Source organism: Alosa alosa, chromosome 19 (genome assembly GCF_017589495.1).
Source record: "Alosa alosa isolate M-15738 ecotype Scorff River chromosome 19, AALO_Geno_1.1, whole genome shotgun sequence".
Lineage (NCBI taxonomy): Eukaryota > Metazoa > Chordata > Actinopteri > Clupeiformes > Clupeidae > Alosa > Alosa alosa.
In genome coordinates this window covers 23817004-23838224 of record NC_063207.1, presented here as the reverse complement: position 1 = coordinate 23838224, position 21221 = coordinate 23817004, and the positions used below count along the sequence as shown (strand labels likewise).

Here is a 21221-nt window from a genome sequence, read left to right as displayed (position 1 = left end):
GGCATTGTTCAGCCCCCTAAATAAAAAAAGCCCCCAAGGACCCCACCTCAGGAAAGGTCCGAGGGCCTCTGTTGGGTGAGAGGCTGAAGTGGTCCTTTTTTGGGGGGGCCAGGGCCATGGAGGGCCCTGGTGAGGGCAAGAGCCCCAGAGGCAGAGAAAGGCATGAGAAAGTATTTGCACCTCTTTGTCTGATCCCGTGAGAGAGACTTAGGAGTGGAGAAGGATAAGAGTGAAAGAGAGGATTAGGCCTCTGAGACCTTTGTTGTTTGGGATCGCTTCAAAAGCGCTCCCTCGCCAGCCACACACGGCTCTCGGCGCTGATAGGGATGCCACCTCGCATCCGCGTCACCGGCCAATTGAATGCATCGACTTGCTATTCCTCCTATTCCACCAATAACAATGGCGACAGCCACAGCGTTTCAAATACGCACTCGGAATATAAGCATGTGAGATCTTATAGTCGAGACTGATATCACAATTGACAACACATATAAGGATTCTGACAACAGTACATTTCACAAAAGCTTAAAACCTAAATCTCAATAAAATATGCTTAGTATGAAAGGTGCTGTCTAATGAACTCACAAGAATGTGGCTCACTGAGATTGGCTGTCCAGCTAGAGTGATTGTGTGATTATGAAGCTGTCTGTGGTCCTGAAAGAATGCTACAGTCTAAATCACTGCCAAGGCATGACTATATCATAGTATGCAAGCCTTGCTTATCAAGACTTTGGGATATCTATGTGCATGATATTAGAAATTAGATTAGATATCAAGCTATGAGCTGTCTGCTGTAAACTTAGGAAATATATTAACTAATACTATCTTCACCATATAATGTTCAAATTCAAATAATGCAGTGTCCTCTTAGAATTACCCTCATACAGAATTCCCAGAAATGACAAACTTCTACTAATAAAGTATGACACACTGTGTTTTCTTCTGAGCCATGCTTGTCAAAGTGAGAGCAGTGGCACATTGACTCTCTCTTCCCTTTAGGCTATATAAAGAGATACAGATTGAGTAAGAGCTGAGTGAGTGAGAGCAGAACTCTGTGGGGAAGTGAAGATCACTACTGTCCTTGGCTGCAAAAGCACTGGCCAAGGTGACCAGAGACCAGACTCAGGGAAGTTCAAAATGGCAGTTACCGCAAAAAATAAAAACAGCCAGTGATTTGCAGGCCAGTGCAGTATGTGACAGTTTCAGATCTCACACACATACTCTCAATTCCCTTGTGTCACTTCAGCAGAGAGTGACAAGCAATCCTTTCGAGATAAGGACGTCTTCCTCTCTCTTTGCCTTTCACACGCACATGGGCCCACACACACGCACACACACACACACACACACACACACACACACACACACATACACTAGCATCCAGATGGACTAGCACTTGTCTCCAAACTTCTCCCCTGTGATGGTGTGCAAGTGAAATAGACACACAGTTATTATGTTATTATGTCCATACACTACACCACTAGCCTTTGTTGACCAAGACTGTGCCTGCTTAGAAATGCAGCAGCACCTCTCAGCCTGGGCCTGGTGACTTGAGCACACACACACATCAGCGCCTTTGTCTCCCCTCCAAGCTGGACACAACTCCTCTCCGTCCATATGGGAGTCCCCTCTGAGTGGTGATGGGTCTCCTCATATTTCATTGGGGTTTCTGGGTGGTCACATGAGAAGTGTATCTAAGGATTGATTGACTAATGGCAGCATTTTTTGACGAAAGTGTTACAATTTAAGTTCAGAAATGCACCTTGTACAGCTGACACATAATAGGACAATGTGATGTATTTGCTTATGTTTTCACACACATTGAGGTCTGTGGTAAAGGCTGTGATATTGAGAAACTTAATTTTTGGAATATGTTCTTCACTACAAAAACACTCTCTGACAACAGCATGGCTGGCCATGCAAATAAAAAAAACACCTAGGTAAACACAAATTCCACATTGACAGACTACAGATCTTTGTCCTCATAGTTTCACTGTTAGGCAATAACCCACTTGATCAGGTTATCTGGGGCACATGTATTATGACTAAGTTACCACTAGTTAATGGTAGGCATAGCCACTGCACTATTTTGAAGTTGAGACGTTTGGTAAAATTGAAGGGCTCTCGAGTTTCAGCGGTCCTTTTTGGAAGGTCGAACAATAGATTAACGTGAAAGCCACGCCCCTGGGGTCGGTGTTGCTACAAGAGTCGCGGGCCACTGTTTTATGTGTGTACTGCAGCACGCGACAGGCGCGTGGGAACCTCCTGAACTACGACAGGGTACAAAGCCCATAGTAAAGAGGAGAGAAGCAGCCTACGCCTTGATTCGCCTCGAGTCGCTTTTGGACTGGATGCGCTTTGCGGTGAAACGGAGGGAAATGTGTGTTCAAGACGTGTTTTGAATTATTCTAAAACTAGCAGAATACATTGCGCTCTAACGATTTTGGAAGTCGTTGCGCGTTCGATGTTTAAAGCCTAGCCTATTTGTTTTATTTTGCCTTGTCTATAGGCTATGTGAAGAAATCTATTTCGTAATCGTGGATCGCGCGTTTCAGCAATCGTACAGTGTTGGGTTAGGGGTCTTTCTACAACTACAGGGTAACGCGAGTTGATTGAGGACATTGCCTATTCTGCCAGATGGTGCTTGCCTCCACCAACATCCGGCACTTAGTAGACGAAATGAGCCTGTATAGAAAGTGCTCTCTGTTTATCGGAATAAGTTTGCTCTAGGTGGTTTATTTTTTAAAGACTCGAGACAGAGAGTATCCCTTGTGTTCGCGGATAAGGGACGTATTGTGGTCATGCAGAGGGGCTGCGTAGTGCGACTAATTTGAGGCAAACAGACTGAAGGACTTTGCAAGGGTTAAACCCAAAACTTGGGTTTTGTGATACTGTGCACGGATTGTGCGCCGAGTGCAGCTGCAGTGAGCAAGGCTGTATCAACAGCGAGGCGGTGCAGACATTCTGACGCCGGCCTGTGGAGCGTAGCCTACATCAACTCTGGCAACCTTGAGTTGTTTTTCTTGCTGATGTACCTAGTAAAGATTCGTTCGTTGTCCTACAGTTTAATGTCATTTTAGGTTATCTCATGCAGATCTAGTTTTCTCGAGTTTATAGCATATAGGAAATCAAGGAATCAGTGTAAGGACTGCAGTGCACTGGCATTGTGCCACAGTTTATTGGCAAAAAAACGTTTTTGTTAATTAGTTAAGATGTGTTTGAGGTGGGAACTTAATGTCGAGCTTGGATTTAGAGCCATTTAGGCTAAATTGCTGAATGCAAGTAGCCTAAACAAACGCAAAGTAGCCTCGTCTATTTTGGAAAAAATCCTAGAGCCGAAAACACAGTCGTCCCAGGGCAATTTCACTATTAACTTGAAATACACGTCATTGTTTATACTCTATGTCTGTACGGGGTGTCACTATTCCAAGTAAAATGTAACCTAAGAAATTCAAATCGATGCAGGTGTGCGGGCCCCGGAGCAAAGGAAGTCCGAGGTGACGAACCCGACTCTGATCTCGCTGCGCTCGGTCCCATTGATCAGCGGAGAACTTGTGCTGACTGACGGCCCCCGTCACCATAGCAGCCGCCTGCACGGCGCCGTGAGGACTGGCTGGAGGGCTGCTGTGAATGGGTGACGTCACAGGGCTGGCGCCAGAGAGTCTGCGAGAGCATAAGCTCGCGGCCGTGCACAGTGCTGCAGCTTGCTTGGTGCCAATTCATCACCTGTCAAGGATCAGTCAGGGTGTCATGCGAAATGTACACAGCTGTGAGAACAATAAGATCGGGAAAACAACACGAGGAAAGCCAATCGGACCAGATGTGGACAAGGACTGCAAAAATCCAGTGGCATCCCACGGCATTATAAATGCATTAGAGCCATAACAACAGAAGCAGTCTCTTTTTGTCTGGCAGAATGTAGGCTTTGTTTTTAAAGCCAAATAGGCTAGGATCAACGGGCGGGAAGTGCGAAAAATAAGCAACAGTTGGTGTAATTAGTCTACCGACAATCGTTACGGCTTTAATCACGAAAGTGATAATAGCCTCTACTGCACTCCACTGCAGACGTTAAACACGGCATCCTCTTCCTATAGAAGCAGTCGCATGCCATTCCTGCAATGTTTTTCCTTAAACAATTAAGAGCACTAATTATTTAGTTTAGGTGGTTGGATAACGGGTAGATGCAAACCTGTAGGCTATTTGATAAGGTAACCGTGTGTAGCCTATGTTATTTTGCGTTTGTGGGCTATAAATTAACATTTCTGAAGCATGTCAAAATTAGTCTGTCAGAATATATGGGTCTCGTGTGTTGTCCCAAGGCCTGTGTTGACCTTGTAGTTTATCAGTTTTAGTTTAGCCATTTGTATTCCAAGAAAGGTGCATTCCTCACAGCCATGGATAGTTCTGGGCAACTGCTTTGACCACTTGCACAAACTACATTGCATCAGTAGGTTGCAGGAATTTACAAGAGTTGAGCCGGAGTTGAGTTTATCATTGGCCAAAAATCATGTCTTCTTAATTGCAATTGATCTTCACCATACTCTTTCTTGTCAAATGCAGAGGTAGCCTAGGCTGTTTATTTGCTGAAAATTACTATCGTTCTCCAAATGTCAAACACCACACCAAGCACTGTTCCTCAAAAGTGCGCAAGTCCAATGTGCAAAATCATATTGTCATTCCCGTCGCCCCTGCCCTGGGTCACGATTCAACAAAAACATGATGCCCCAGATCCCCGGTGATGCAGCTGAGAGACGTTTGACATTAAGCACTTTTGCAGCAGTGCACTACAATAGGTTACACCTGACTAGTCAGGGTGCATGCATTTGAAGGTTAGAGCCTGGGCCAGATTAATACGCACCCTTGTTTTAACGCACCCAACTGGAAGAGAAAAATGCTGCAAATGATTAATTTTTTTTTATATAGAAATGGTAGGAACAAGCAACAATTTCCTGTCAAATTAAGATTGATTTTGGCCCTAGCAAACCATCCAAAACACTTACAGAGAAAGGCATATTTTAAAACGGCAAAAATAAATCTACACGTCTGGCAATAGGTTTGTTTAATTAGTCGTTTGGGGCTGTGACTCATTTTCTGACACAGGAGCGTATGGTTCTGTGATAATCTTCTTTTGCGAATCATTAATTCTTTTCATCAGAAACAGGTATAATGCTCAATTTGTGAAATTACCCACGGAAGCTGAAAGCTTTCAGCACCACCTCACACACGCGTTTTCACTGGTTAAGAACGCGGAAGGCCGGGGAGGGACTTGCGCTCTCTGTGGACGGACCTATGCTAGGCCGCGAGGAGCGATGATGGACGTGCGCGCTAGCGCCAATCAACAGACACAAAACCGCTGCGTAACAAACCCACATCGGTGGCTATATATACAGCAATGACAGTTTGTTAATCCAGTGCGTTTGCTTCGACAACCATCGGCTGGAGAAGTAGGACGGCTACAGAACGATTATTCTCGACGCAATCAACGACTGAATCGTGCGAGTTCAATATGAAAGCAATAAGCCCGGTGAGATCTTTCAGAAAAAACAGCGGTAATTTGACAGAACACAGTCTTGGAATCTCCCGAAGCAAGACCCCCGTGGACGATCCTCTGAGTCTGCTCTACAACATGAACGACTGTTATTTAAAACTGAAGGAGCTGGTGCCCAGCATCCCTCAGAACAAGAACGTTAGCAAGATGGAAATCCTGCAGCATGTCATCGATTACATTCTGGATCTGCAGATTGCCCTCGACTCCAATTCTGCATTAACCAGCCTCCATCACCCGCGACCAGGGCAGGCAACATCCAGAACACCCTTGACAACTCTGAACACAGACATAAGCATCTTATCATTACAGGTATGGAATCCATTTAGGACAAATATTAAGCGGTTGATGAGCAAAGCGCAGGGATAGAAGGGTATAGGCTCTTTTTTCCATTCGCTCAAAACAAAACCATGTAATGCTTGCGCAGTGACGGCATATGTTAACAGATAGGTTGGACAAATTGTGCAAGCTACTGTTAACGGAATGACCGCTGTATAGGCTAGATTTCACAGACTGCTTGAAACGTTTTAATAGCAACCTAACAAATAACGTTAATTAATTTGTTTTCATCCTACAGTCTCCGGAGTTTCCATCAGACTTGACCACAGAAGACCAGAAGACGCTCTACCGTTAAAATGGTAAATACTCCTACTTGGTCTATCCATTTCATTGTGTTCTGTCATACAGGAGCCTATCCAGTTTATTTCAATAATTCAATGTGACATCTTGAATGATTTTCCTGCATGTTATTGGCTAACGTTACAGGGAGGACATTGTAGGATATGTTTTAAGTTAACTTGTACGTCATGAGTAAGGCAAATTCGATGTGCATTACGGTTTTAGAGATACTGAACTGTATGCTACTTTATTTAGGCTATATCGGCCTACAGCATATTTTTGATTACGTAAATTATAGATGTCTGATTGGGCCATAAACGATGACAACTGCCACGAGCCCAACATATCGAGTAACGTAGGCTAGTGTTGAAGAATAATCCCCAACATTTGTGATAAAAGAATAGTTGGAAACCTTCTGATGTTCGCATCCATAGGCATCTCTAACATTGGCATGTTTGGGATACCGATATGGTTCAATATACTCAAGTGGCAGACCCTAAAAGAAACCCCACCTCGGACTGTACCCTATAGTGTAACTTGTGAGACTGTCCATCTGGACTCCAGGGTTTTCTCAGTATTGGAGTGTTTGGTTAAATGTTCAAACTGTGGCTTCCTCTCTGGCGCCAGTCTGTCCGGATCTCTGCCCTGTTTGCATTTTCTCAACGCGCCTCTCTTTCTCAATCTTTTGCAGGTGTTTGGTTAGGACGGGAAAAACACAGGACCTGGGAACGGACTTTTCCCCTCCATTTTTGTTCTCGGTCTGGATTTAATCTTTAATTGATTCAAAAGACTTTTTGCATAAAAGGACAATCTTATGTGATCGTGTTTATCATTTCGGACACTTATTATTTATCGTTAGACTCGTTAGGTCCTTTCTTCAAATGGAAGAAGCACTATATCCCCGACACTGGGAGGAGAATGAAAGAAGAATATTGTCATGAGGATTCCATTTTCCTTTTGTGAAGTCTTCACTTTTTCTGCTAAGGTGGAGCGTGAATAGGGGACAACACGGTTCGTCGCTGTAAAAAGTTTAGTAGGCTATGTTTTGTCAGATCATTGTAATTTTGGCACATTTGAGGACTGGATGATGTACATGACACGGAGGAGTGAAATGATGTAAACTCTAAGGGAGTTTTATCTTGTATAGTTGTGGAAATTCCAAATTTCTGCAAAAGTGTAAAGCTGTACTTAATTATGCTGAAACTTTTTATAAAAGTAATATTGTAAATTGTACCTTTTTATACAAAATAAATCAAATGCTTTATTTGACCACCTGCCTCTACTGTAGACTGTACATTAGTGGAAAGACGGACTGCAGCCTGAACCTTGCTACAAGGGCGAGAAATGTCATGTGGTCTATGGTATGCAGAACCCCCTGTATCCATCGATGACCTGACCTTATTGCTAGACTCGTGGTCTGAACACAGAATCCACTATTTTAGGTGACTGCATGATCAGAACCATTTCCCCAGCAATGACTACGCACTACTAAATTTTGATGGAATACAGTTAAAGATTGAGCTGTACCACAAGGGTTGTACTGACTCACCTCACGCGCTTGAATTCGCAATCTCCATCCTCCATTGATGGGGAAAGGAGGCACCTCTCACCTGTGGCAACGTTGACTAAGTAGTTTAACAGGTGTTCTTTAACAGTCTCGCTCACAGTTGGTTTATTCTTCCTTCAAGGTATTGAATGTCACAAACAAATATGTAACTACAAAATTGGGCAACAAGCTACACACAGAATTGTTACCTGGCGAAAGTCCTTGACAGCTGTAATATGCTAACTTTGACCGAAAGTTAAAGGCAGTCAATCAATGTGCGGTTGCGTGAAGGACATGATTAGCTTGAGGCAGTTCACTTTCCCTGACGCATCAAAACAATTTCATATGCCTGTCGGCGATCCAGTGTGATCTTTAAATAAGGCCACCTTGTAGTCACCATGTGTAAACACTTCTATACAGAATCCATACATCAACTGAGCAGTTTGTCAAATGAAAGAGCATTTAATATTAGAAGTTTGTGTCCATCCTAAGTGGTGTTTGAAATGTCTATCACGGTTGTTTTCATGTTCATGTCAAAACGCAATGTTTATGCTTTATCAGTAAAATAAACGACTTTTGTAAGAGTCCATGCTCGCCTATCCAGTGTATGAGTGTCAACATATTGTAGCTTATGTGTGGTGTGTGACAAGCAGAAGACCATGCCAATCATTTTGTTGCTTCCTCGTATGGCATTACCATTTCATACCTCAAGTCAGGCTACACAAAGCGCTTTCTTCCGCTCTTTTAAGAGTGAGTCTATATTTTGGAGAAGTCTGCCACCAAGTGGTGGTGGTGATCTAGACCCAATACCTGAACTACACAGTGCTACCTCCAAAATTCCTTTCTCTTATTAATGCAAGTGTAATGTGCATCGATAGGTGTTTAAACAAAAAGAACCCATTTCAAATAACAATCAACTACAATGAACATTTTGTAGCCAGACATGTTTATTTCTTGGAGAGACAAAGGAAAATTGTGGGAACATCCACCAAAACACACCAACAGTGCATGCAAAATATTTCTGGCAGCGCTGCCATGCTATGTGACAATGACTTGTAACATCTACTTTTCTCACATCAATTTGTCTCACACCACCTGAAGATTTAATCAGGCCGACATACGAGTCTCAGCATTTTTCAACCAGCACATTACACCAATACATCATATCAATTTCAACAAAATACAAATTAGACAGGCATTTCTGTCAATGAACACCACAGACTTTCAGACAAACAGTTTGGAGGATTTTTGAAGTGTAGTTCAAGTGAACACTCACAAAGTCACATTATTATGTCTTACAGTATACATCGTACCATCACAATTCACTGCTTGGCACAAAATCTCAGGTAACAGCAACACATCACTTTATTTTTGAATCAAACACGAGTTTTATCAGTAGACAAGATTGATGACCATCTCAAGGTTGAAGTATATCTGACAGGCCAATGTAGTCCTTTACGAGATTATTGCAAGATCTCTCCATATTGATCCCACTTGGTAGATTAATATAAACTTTTTCTAGCAAATTTAAGGTACTTCACATCTAGGCTGTCAGAAAGTCTAGCGTCTTCTTCAAGAAAGAGCCATTTGGCATTTTGACACCACATTTGAAAAAACTTGTTGTGAGGCCAAGTGTTAATTTGGCTTGAAATGCAAACTTACTTCAGGTTTTATTAGGTTTTATTTCAACTCCTGTCTTGCACACAGACATGACATCATCAATGGTCAGAATGGGGTCAGTTAGTGCGCTGCCCATCTGCTGCTGCGGCTGCTTCACAGGACACTCTCGCGTTCCTCCTCAGCGTGGCTCTCGCTGCTGGGGCCCCTCTTCCGCTGGAGGGCCCTCAGGTTCTCGTTGTGCAGCACGGCGGTGGTGGTGATGGAGGAGGTGGTGTTGTTGGTGGTGGAGCCGGGGCTGATGATGATTGGCGGGCTGTCGGCGACGGTCGCGGTGGTGTTGGTGTTATCGCGCAGGGCGTGCTGCGAGTTGGAGCTGTTGTTGTTGTTGAGGGTGCTACTGCTGGCCGAGTGGTTGAGATTGGTAACGGCCGACGCGGGCCAGTTCTCCTCGGGGCTGCTGGCCAGTGCGCTGCCCTCCGACGGCGCCTCTGAGCAGATGGACATGCGCATGACGGCCGGGTCCTGCAGGCCGCTCAGGTTCCTGGGCAGGCGCTTCGTCACCAGGCCCTCGGGCTCCAGCAGCTCGATCAGCTCCTCTGGCTCCCGCGCTGCCTCCAGCTCGGCCTTCTCCGGCTCGGAGTCGGCGTCCTGCAGCGAGTGGTCGGAGGAGCTCCCGCTGGAGCGCAGGCCCGAGTCCGACGACTCCTTCTTGTCCAGGAGGATCTCGGACAGGAAGTCCTTCCCCTTGGGCAGCAGATGAGCGCTTTCGTCGGACGGCTGGGCCTCGGCCTCCTGGCGCTTCCTCTCCTGGCTCAGCAACGGGGTGGTGCTGTCCGACTCCTCCGCCCCAGAGTCGTCCTCGTCGTTGGGCACCTTCTGGTAGCGCGGCCCCGGACCTTTGGTCTTACGGCTCAGGAGGGCTCGGGCGGCGGAGCCGGGCTCAGGCTTCTCGTCTTCCTCCGTGATGGGGTCAAGCTGGGCATCTCCGTCACTGGCGTCGGTGACCTTGGAGCGGCCCTTGGGGAAGGCCTTCCGTCCGTCCGGCTCGCCCTCCTTGGCCTTCTCCTCCATCCCGGGCCCTCCCAGGCCCTCCAGCTGGGCCATCTGAGCGATGTACTCCTGGTAGGCGGTGTGGTACTCGGCCTGCTGCTTGTCGGTAAGCTTGCAGATGTCATTGGAGGACTCCTGGGAGTTTAGGCTCGTCATGCTGGGAGTCCTGTGATTCGGAGCCTGTGACCATGAAAACAGCGAGGAGGGGGACCACAATCACACACATCAAATTGGCATAGTATCTACTCCTAACATTTGCCCAACAGACTAGGCTGAAATGTGCATATGTATATGCATGCATGTTTGTGCACACCTGTGTGTACATGACTGTATGTATGTATGTATGTATGTACTATGCATGTATGCATGCATCTATACCGTGTGTGTGTGCTGTAGGTTGGATGTATTTGTGTTTGTGTCTGCACAAGTGAGTTGGTTAGCTGTTGTTATGACTCCCCTCTAAGTGTGAACAGAGTGGGCCGAAAGTAGGAAGAGGTGGGGGGGCGTCCTCTGACACACACGGGTCTCTCCCCTCCATGCGGCTCTCGACCCAGCTACTCACTTCCTCCACGTGTGGAGGTCAGTTTCTCACCCGAAACCCACAGGCTATTTTCTGCTCTGCTGAGGCTAGTAGAAATACAGAAGCTCGGCCAGCGAGCAGTATATACTCGCTACTTGCGCAGGAAGTGTGAGTTCTTTCTGCAGCAGTTGGTCACATGTGCAAGCACACAGAAAGTGTCTGAATGTGCATGGGTGCGGGTTTCTATGTAGAAGTGGGAGAATGACTGTGCAAATGTCTGTTTGAGTTCTTGATTGCTTTTTGTGTGAATGCGAGTCCATTTATGTTATCCACATGGGCATATATATAGATCTATAAATATGAGACACATGTGAAATGATGTCAATTGTACAGGCAATAGGCGTGCGTGTGTGTGTGTGTGTGTGTGTGTGTGTGTGTGTGTGTGTGTGTGTGTGTGTGTGTGTGTGTGTGTGTGTGTGTGTGTGTGTGTGGCCATCCTACTGTCCAGTTGGAGTTGCTGTGCCTCTGTGGCTCCTCCAGGCCCACGTTGCTGAGCTCCTCGAAGCTCAGGTTGAGGCTGTAGCGCATGGTGCCGTCGGGGGCCAGGGTGGCATCAGGTGGCCCTCCAGGGCGCCTGCTGGTCTCTGCAGGACCCCCCACGCTGCTGCCCAGCTCGCTGCCAGCACGCGAGTCGTCATGCAGTGGCTGGGTTTCTGCTTGGCGCTGCTCCATAACCTTAAAAGGATGCAAAAATAGTGCACTGCATTAGGGACTGTGTTTTATTTGACATGGCATTAGTTAATTTACCTGCCACTAATACTGACAGACGTGGCTTTGTTTGTACACACATGGAATATACAAAGGAAGGCTGTGTTTATGTATTATACTGTGTTTATAACCAACATTGCATCATGCACAAATGCATCTGAAATGAATTAGAAAACTGAAACTAGCCTTTGCAAAACAGTGCGGACGGACACAAGGACAGTGAAATGCTATTTGAAAGACACCGCAAATGAAGCAAATAAGGCTTGTTTTCCCTCAAAATGCCTGAACCCATGATGACTGACTGCCACAGTCACAGCGGCCACACATACACCAGTCCTGCTCGATTAGGACTCATCCTCAAACCAGATGGATGTGTTTTTTCGTCAAGGGGGGAGAAAAAAAAAAAAAACGACTTCTCGTAAAGAAAAAAAAATGCGGGGCTATTCAGATGTTTGGCTGGAGTGGAGCGCCCGCACTGACAATAACCCTCCTTCATCCAGACGTCCACCATCTTGGGCCAGATGGCCGGCTGCTTTGCTGGCAACACAACATGCGTTTTGTGCGAGCACCAATGGAAACCCGATCAACACGGCTACATGTGTTGCTGATTTCAGAGAGGCCGCGAGCCGGGCCACACTCTACCGGAGGATTACGGAAACTTTGGGAGATATCGGCGCGGAGATTTGGGGCGAATTAGACAACGTTTCTGCACTGAACTAAATCTCCCACCCACAGTCCAAACAAAGCCAAGGAGGTGCTGATGTATTTATCAGGGGGGGGATGACAGAAGTCATCAAAGACGCTTTCAAACAGCATTAAGGGCGTGGCGGAGGGCCTCACCATCGCTCTGAAGAGCTGCCAGTCACCAAAGTTCATGTTCATCTCCTTCTTCAGTTCATCCAGGTTGCACTGAGACAAGACTCTTCCATTCACGTTGGCCTACGGTGGAGGGAAAAACGAAAAACAGAATGAAAATGAGAAGCCATTCACCTCACACAAGGCCTCTAAGGCTATCTTGTGCTTTACACACAAGAACTCTCCTTTTAAGCATTTGTGGGTATAGCAAGCCAGTATGGAAAACCAGAACCTCACAGGAACTACCACACACAGAGATACTGTATATTATAATATTTAACCACATATAGAAGATGATAATGATAAACCTTCAAGAAAAGTGAATGCTAAAGAAAATGTTTTCAATTCACAACTTCATTGCTGTGGTAAGCTATTTGGTAGGTCTTGTTTTGACGTTTTAATAATGCAACCCATTCTTTGTGCAACGTCTACCCATCTTTATTTGTACACGATGGGCTTTTTTCTGACTGAGGCCTTCCTCACCTTTTTAATGGTGGTGGTGTACTGCTCCAGCATGCTGGTGTCCAGGCCCTCGATCTGCTTCGCGCGCTCACACACCACGTCTGTGGTCATGGAGCTGAGAGGGACCCACGGAGCGGCAGCCATGCCAGAGCCAGGGGCCTGTGTGTCCACACACAAAACCGCCATTAGAGAAGCACTTCCCCTTCACTAAACACTTAAGAGCACATTCACACAACTCGGACACATAGAGGAAGGAGCTACGCTAGGCCAAATAGAGAAGATGCAGTTGTCTTTAATCAAGTGGGAGAAAGAAAAAAATGAGCCTGAATGCAAAAAGCTCCAAAAGCCCAAAATAAACCCCTAAAAATGGTGGCAGTTTATCAAGAGAGAGCACCTGGGAGGAAACGTGGGAGGCCCAGAATCCAAATAGGACTGATATGCATGAGGCCAATAAGAGACCAACACCACTACAGTCGCTAAGTTGGGCCTACTGCGGGGGAAGGTGTGGCGGTGGGGGAGTAACTGTTTAAGTGTTATTATCATTGGTGTTTAAACGAACGTTTAGAGAGCAGGAGGCTGTCTGTCGGTGCTTTCAGACAGGCGTGGGCCACACACACACACACACACACAGACGCACGCTCACACTCACACACACACGTTTATAAAAATAGCCACTCCATACAGGTGGTGTTGCTTGCTTGCTCGATGCTGCCGCTTCTGCTGGCAGTCAGCTTGCAGGGCTCCTGCTGGGCTGGGAAGCCTCACGCTGCGGCAGGCACTCGTCTGACCACAGCACCTGGTCTGCTGTGTGTGTGTGTGTGTCTGTGTGTATGTGGCAGCAGACCACATGAAGGTTATAGAAAGAGAGATGGGAAGAGGGCCTGTGGTCGGCCAGTCTACAGTTCTCTCCCTCTACCTCTCTCTCTTTTTCGATCTTTCTTTTTCTCCTCCACCTCTCCTCACTACACGGGGGTGATAATCGAGCGGTAAGCACCACTAGCCCTCTCTCCTGTGCAGCGCGGCGCAGTGCTCGCTCCTCGGCCAGGGGCTCGGCTTCCCAGAGGCCGCTGGCCTGATAAGGAGGAAGAGCACGGCCGGCGTGTTCCTCGGGACCTGAACAGGATGCTCTCTATCAGGACCGAGAGGAAGAGGAGAGACAAAAAAAAGAAAAAACACAGTAGGCCCTCGAAAGGAAAGATAATATTTTTGGAAGCACAGAAAGTTTTCTTCCAAAAAATGCAGACTGCTGCTTTTATCGGTTCAGATGCCCTACAGGAGAGGAGAGCCAACACATATGTGTCAATTTAAAATATTTATTATAAAGACATAAACCCTGATGTCTATGCGTGTGATTGACAGGGTTCTGATTGGCCGCAAAGCGCTTGAGTGTCTTGCATGGACAGCAGGACAAAGGGACCTGGCATCCTCAGAGACGCCCAGAGCCACACAGATGTATTAGTGGGAATTGGAAATGTTATGACCCATATTGCAGATCTCTGGAATATAATGGCCACTGACTGATTCTCCATCATGAACAGGAGGGTGGGGGCATTTGGTGAGTGTGTGTGTCTGCCTGTGTGTATTAGTGTGTATGTGTGTGTGTGTTGTGTGTGTGTGTGTGTTGGGGGGTGGGGTTCAAGGCCTCTGCAATAGCGGCTTAATGACTCACACCCAGCATTCTCATTTGAGAGACCGGCCGATTTAATCACCCTATTCATTTGCCAATAAAAACGGCGACAGCTGGGATGATTCATATTTGGGAGATGTGTGGCCATGGAGGTTACAGTACCAGACTCAAGCTCCGCTCTGCACAGCACTGCACAGCCCTGCACAGCCCAGCACAGCCAGAGGAGGCCAGCCTGGCACGCCGCAGTACGATGCCTTCCACAGCGCCAGCGCTAGCGTCTCAGCTTTACAGTCTGCTGTGTCCCCATATTTACTTCATCTGGGCACAGTGAATATGCCGCACTGTGATGTGTTCCGTCGTCTCCATTGGAAACTGCTAAATGGGGCGTCCTTGTCAGTACTCTGTGACGTGTGTATCAGGAGTGTGTATGCGTGGGACAGTAACACACACTGTGTGAATGAAATATAATAACTAGGGCTGAGACTTGATATATTTAAGCCATACATTATAGCACACACATGAAGTCCATGTCAGTAACAGAACAGTTTGATTGAATGGATCAAAGGTCAAAACAATGAGAGAAAGAGAGAGAAAGAAAGAAAGAAAGAAAGAAAGAAAGAAAGAAAGAAAGAAAGAAAGAAAGAAAGAGAAAAAGAAAGAAAGAAAGAGAGAAAGAAAGAAAGAAAGAAAGAAAGAAAGAGCGAAAGAAAGAAAGAAAGAAAGAAAGAAAGAAAGAAAGAAAGAGAGAGAGAGAGAGAGAGAAGGACTTGAATGGAAGGGAAAAAGATATTAGCAGTGCAGACTTAAGCTAAGCGATGGCCAGTGTTGGTTTCTAAGCGGCATGCTGAGTGAGTGAGCGAGTGAGGGGAAAAAAGCGAGAGCAAGAGTGTGACTAGTTGGCAACAGCAGCAGAGCAGAGGGTTTAGTACGGTCCAGAGAGATCAGTACCTGCTTGGCTTTGGAAGCCTGTGTCTTTAACTGTTTGGGAAAGAGAGAGAGAGAAAAAGAGAGAAAGAGAGAGAGAGAGAGAGAGAGAGAGAGAGAGAGAGAGAGAGAGAGAGAGAGAGAGAGAGAGAGAGAGAGAGAGAGAGAGGGGGTGGGGAGGGGGGTTAAGAGAAAGAGAAAGAGAGAGAGAGAGAGAGAGAGGGGGGGATGAGGGGTAACAGACAGAAGGAGAACATTAGGCCACCTGCTAAACCCATTGTGCTAAACCAGACAGAAGGTGAAGGAGGGACATAAAACATCCTCTCCACCACAGTCAATCATACTACGTGCAGAAGAACAGGCACCTGGCGTTCCATCCACCTGGGCTTCTCGGAATCAGACCGGAGGCACAGTCTGAATCTGCCCAAATCTCTCCTTTTAAGTCGCCCGAGTTCATGGCACTTCAAATCGGACTTAAAACTACACATTCTTAATCGAAGCTGGAGATTCCTAATCTCAGCGGGCGACCCTTGGAGAGGCAGAGCCAGCGCATAAGCCTGTTAGGTTTTTAAGGGAGGGATGGAGACAGGGGAATGCAGAGTCCCCTCCGGAGTGAGGACAGGACAAAAAAAAAGGAATGCAGAAGTTCTATCATGAGAAAACCTTTAAAAAGCCAGCCAGCCAGCCAGCCCACCCCACCCAGACAGACGGGTGAGAAAGCATCGCCTGTGATAAGACAGTAATTACAGAGAGAGCAACCGAACGAGAGAGAGAGTGAGAGAGAGAGGGAGAGGGAGAGAGAGAGAGAGAACAAGCTAGAGAGAGAGAGAGAGGAAAAAAAAAGATTGAGAGAAGGGGAGAGGAAACAGAGGCACGTGAGGGAGGAAGAAGCGTCTCTGGGTGGAGATAAGGCCGGCGCGCTGCATTGTGCACATGGCCCTGCTGCTGATGCTAATCCCTCTGACAGAGGAAGCCAGCCTCCACTATCAGCAGCCAATTACACCACAGCGCCCAGAGGACAACAGAGCAGAACAGATAGAGAGAGAGAGGGAGTGAGAGAGGGAGTGAGAGAGATAGAGAGAGAGAGAGAGAGAGAGAGAGAGAGAGAGAGAGAGAGAGAGAGAGAGAGAGAGAGAGAGAGAGAGAGAGAGAGAGAGAGAGAGAGAGAGACAGAGACGGACAGAAGGAGCTACTGAGGGTCAGGACAGGAAATGAGAGGGGAGCTATTAAAGATGGAGAAATAAAAAAAGAAGTACACAAAGAAAGGACAAGGCAATAGAGAGGGGGAAGAGAGGAGGAAGAGAGAGGGGGAAGAGAGAGGGGCAAGAGAGAGGGGGAAGAGAGTGAGAAGGGGCTAAATTAGCAATTTCTTGCTGGTTTTATGGGCAATAGTTGCAGTGGTCAGTCTGGGTGAAGACCCGAGGGCTCTGGCTGGGTAAGGGAGAGGTGAGGACAATGGATAAAAAAGGACAATGAAGAGAAGGTAGAACAGTGATGAGAGGAGACTAGAGGATGAAAAAGAGAGGAGAAGAAGGGATAAAGCAGGGATGAGGGAGAAGAGGAGAGGAGAGGGAAAGGGAGGAGAGGAAAGGAGAGGGGAAAGAAGGGGAGGAGAGGGGAGGGGAGGAGAGTCCGAGGTTGTGGTGATGGGATGAGAGCGGGCAGTGTGTTCCCAGAGTGCATGACGCCAGCTGCTTATGCCGCTGTCAGATAGTCCGAGAGGACCACATTCCAGCATCGCCGCCTTTATCACTGCACATCTGTTCTCTGTTCCCTTTCTGCTGTCTTCAGAGTTCTCCAGTACCTCACATGCGCGCGCACACACACACACACACACACACACACACACACACACACACAAGCAGCATGCACAACCTCACATAAAACACTCACACAAGCACAAGCACACACACACACACACACACACACACGTACACACACACATACCATGACACACAAAGGCATGCATACATCATCCAGCTGTCCAGACCCAAACACCACACAGCTACACAATATGTTAAAGCCCTGCTCTGTTAAATGCAATTGAGTAGGAATGTCGTGAATGTGTAGGAAACGATAACTAAACCACTGTGGCACTCGAAACACGCTCCAAACTTTCAGCACCCCAGAACATGCACAGACTCTGGGAGTTGATAATAATGCGAACATGTCTGCCATGTCAAACACTGAGGAATAATCCAACTCTGATGCTAAACAGCGCAGCACTATCAGCATCCAAACACACATGGACCCAACAGGGTTTCCTCTTAAGACAGCACTATCAGTCATGCAAAGGTGTGTTTATGAACGGACGTGCGTGTGTGTGTCTGTGTGTGTGTGTGTGTAGTAGAGGCTGCAGTGTAGGACATGGGACTAGTGTGGCGCAGACACACACTCATACACATAAACACACTCCTGGTGTTACCATGGGAGAGGGGGGCGGGGCGGCCTCCCGGGCATCCTCTTTGATAGCGTCCTGATGGGGACACAGGATTGGGCGAGGTTAGTGGGGAGGGGAGGGGCGACGTGAGGAGATGAAATGAAGAGAAGAGAGGAAGAGATAGAGAGGCACAGAGGAAACACACACACACACACACACACACAAATATTTGTCTAAAAATACTCACACACACACATACAAACTCATTTGTCTAAAAATACTCACACACACACACACACACACACGCTCATTTACACAAACACACACAGAGAGGCCAGGGGGTGAAGATGGAAATGCTGGCTGGTGTTGTTCTCTAAAGCTGATCTATGAATGTGTGCTGTTGAGACACTCAGCAAAAGTGGCCACACTCACAAACATGTAGCCAGTGGACATGGAACCAAACTGGAACTACAGCACTAAGGAACTATTGAACTAGAGCACTAAGGAACTATTGAACTAGAGCACTAAGGAACTATTTCTCTCTACGTGTGATTTCGACCAAGTAATACAATTCATTACATTTCAGACACAATACAATAACTTTCAACATAAAAGTGCCAAAATAATTAGACTCAAATAAATACATATGAAAGACCAATTCGGTTCCATTTAATGATGTCAACAAGTGGTTCCAAGTCATTTGCATGGTTGGTTATAAGTCTGTATTAGTGTGTGTTGGGCCTGAGAGACTGCCTGAGGTCTGGTTGGGCTGGGTACTTACGAGTCCGTTGGGATCCTTGTGAAAGCCAGGTTTAGTGGGCGGGCGTAATGGAGGGGCATGATGGGTAATGGCAGAGTAATGCCTCGGCAGGTGATAGACATGGTGGGGGAAATATGGCTGAGGGGGGCCAAGAAAACAGGGTCAGTGATGGAGAGAGAGAGAGAGAGAAAGAGAGAGATGCTGACCAGCCACTGAGGAGGAGTAAATGAAGACTGTAAATGATCAACACATAAACAAATAAAGAAACAAAACACCCACAAGTTAAAATAGGGGAAAAATCATAAAATGGTCAGAAGTGAACGGATGTTCCACTAACTGGAACCAAACCACACTTTACAAACATCAAAAATAACAAATCTTAATGTTTAAAAATGGCTTGGTGTGCAAATAAATGGGTTTCAAATGTTTTCAGGATGTGGCACATAGCAACTAAGACTAGGTTCCACTTACTGGATGGCCCCTCTGAAAAGACAGCCAGCCAACTCTTATGCCCTGTTTACAGTTCCAGCCGAATAAAAACGAAAACATCCAACCAAACCTCATCTGAACGGTGGATAATTTCGGAGGATATGCATTCAGACAAATATTTGTGCACTCCTACTACTACCACCTCAGTCAACTGGGCCTTAAAAAGCAGGCAAGTTGTTTCAGCTGTGCATATGTCAGGTGAGTGGATGAGGAGTTGGAGAAGTTTGAAAAAGAGAGGCCCTCCTCCTGTCAGTCTGGCGGCGTGTCCGAGCTCCAGCTGTCCATCTGCTGGCGCTGGGGAGGCCTCCGCTCCCCTGTGGGCTTCTGGGAGCACGCACTGGGTCTGGCCAGCCAGCAGCCGCCGCAGCAGCAGGTTGGAGGGCTGGCAGAGGGAGGACTCGCCCTGCTTTGGTGTGTGTGTGTGTGTGTGTGTGTGTGTGTGTGTGTGTAATAAATTAAACTAGGTGAAGCAAACTGTCCTAATCTTAGAGCTTATTTGATCAGAGATTATTTGTTTGTTTCAGTGTTGAACCTCACCCTGTCAAATGTGGATTGCCAAGAGTCATTTGTTTGTGTCTTCTGTGCACTCTGTTGTACTGTGTGTGTATATGCGTGTCTCTGTGTGTGACTCATGTTGCATTTTGTGTGTGTGTCTTTTGTGTGTGTGTGTGTGTGTGTGTCTCCATGAGTCATCTCACCCTGTTGTAGAAGGGGTGCTGTGGGCCGGTGAGGCCGCTGTAGTAGCTGCTGTGGGGCTGCGGGGGGAGTGGTGCTCCGGGGGGGAAGGGCCCGGGCATGGAGCCGCTGGGCGAGCAGGCCGCCACCAATGGCGGGGTGCCCGAACCCGGCCACGGAAAGCCGAGGCCTGCAGGGGCAGTGCGGGATAGCCCACTCCTCCAATGTGCATCTGCTCCCTGGCATCACGGACATCTGAGATGAGAGAGAGAGAGAGAGAGAGAGAGAGAGAGAGAGAGAGAGAGAGAGAGAGAGAGAGAGAGAGAGAGAGAGAGAGAGAGAGAGAGAGAGAGAGAGAGAGAGCGCGAGAGAGAGAAGAGAAAAGGGGAGAAGAAAAAGAGTCAGAGGAGAGAGAGAGAGAGAGAGAGAGAGAGAGAGAGAGAGAGAGAGAGAGAGAGAGAGAGAGAGAGAGAAAGAGAAAGGGACGTTTCATCTCTGAAGTTTGATCATATCTTGGCCTTCACTAATAAAGCCACTCAGATCCTCCCACGCATACCTAACTGTAGCCAAAGACATCAGAACATTTTTGGACCATTTGTCATAAGCTAAACACAAACTCAAAAGGCCAAACGATGCCACTTCTGTGAAACATAAACAAATAACTCCCATGCAGAGAAAACTCCATGCATTTCCAAGCAATCTGCTAAAAGTCTCATTCTGAAACACTGACTTATTTGCCTTCAATTATCTTAGTAGCATGTGTGAAAACTGACAGTGAAAAATTGAAAGTTGATGAGTATATACTGTGGTTGAAGGAACATACGGAGCCTCTCATGTCCCTCTGGGGAACACATCAGGCACATCGAACCTAAGCATCTCTAAACGCTGCTCATCACAAACAGCCATCATCAGAATTAAACCCACATATTACAAAATAAAAGACTCTGATACAGGGAATTGTTCCTTCTTCACTTTGGTCAATTTTGACAGGGTCGCAGTGTAGGGATATGTGAGTAGAGTCTTGACCAAGGGCAAACTGCAGTGTTTTATCACATCCAGGCTCTGCACTGGCTCAGACCTCAGGTCTGTGGGCACACAGAGTTGTATGGAGGGGGGTTGGTGAGGTGGTGGTGGTAAAGCTATAATAGATTATGTGGCTCTTAGTCTGGACTGACCTGCGATGATCTCCCGGAGTTTGGGGTCCAGGTTGACTGTGCAGGGCAGGAACATCTCCACATCGCGCACTGTGAGGACCGGCGTCCGCGACGACAGGAACACCTCGAAGCTCCGGATATCCCCATCAATCTCCAGCAGTGGCTCCACGTCTTTGGTGGTCGGGATGTTCTTGGAAATTCTGGAGAAAAACGAACCACACGGAGCAC

General features: G+C 46.9%; 2 protein-coding genes across 2 annotated transcripts in view; one reads left to right on the top strand and one right to left on the bottom strand.

The window, feature by feature from the left end:
* Nucleotides 1-5146: 5146 nt before the first annotated feature.
* id2a (inhibitor of DNA binding 2a) lies at nt 5147-8296 on the top strand. The gene is made up of 3 exons (XM_048228454.1): nt 5147-5857; nt 6123-6183; nt 6855-8296. Exons 1-2 carry the CDS (start codon nt 5507-5509, stop codon nt 6177-6179), a joined length of 408 nt encoding a protein of 135 aa, XP_048084411.1. The 5' UTR covers nt 5147-5506; the 3' UTR covers nt 6180-6183; nt 6855-8296.
* Nucleotides 8297-8634: 338 nt separating this feature from the next.
* The window catches only part of kidins220a (kinase D-interacting substrate 220a), a 48630-nt gene continuing 36043 nt past the window's right edge, over nt 8635-21221 (bottom strand). The window contains 10 exon segments of the mRNA XM_048270865.1: nt 8635-10559; nt 11401-11634; nt 12508-12606; nt 13006-13143; nt 15560-15589; nt 17961-18011; nt 18697-18813; nt 19863-20011; nt 20014-20094; nt 21015-21193. Coding sequence (XP_048126822.1) covers nt 9483-10559; nt 11401-11634; nt 12508-12606; nt 13006-13143; nt 15560-15589; nt 17961-18011; nt 18697-18813; nt 19863-20011; nt 20014-20094; nt 21015-21193 — 2155 coding nt within the window. The 3' untranslated portion in view covers nt 8635-9482.

Coding starts and splice junctions, on each gene's coding strand:
- id2a (XM_048228454.1), top strand. CDS start 5,507: ATGAAAGCAATAAGCCCGGTGAGATCTTTCAGAAAAAACAGCGGTAAT. Junction 5,858..6,122: donor TAAGCATCTTATCATTACAG/GTATGGAATCCA, acceptor TTCATCCTACAG/TCTCCGGAGTTTCCATCAGA.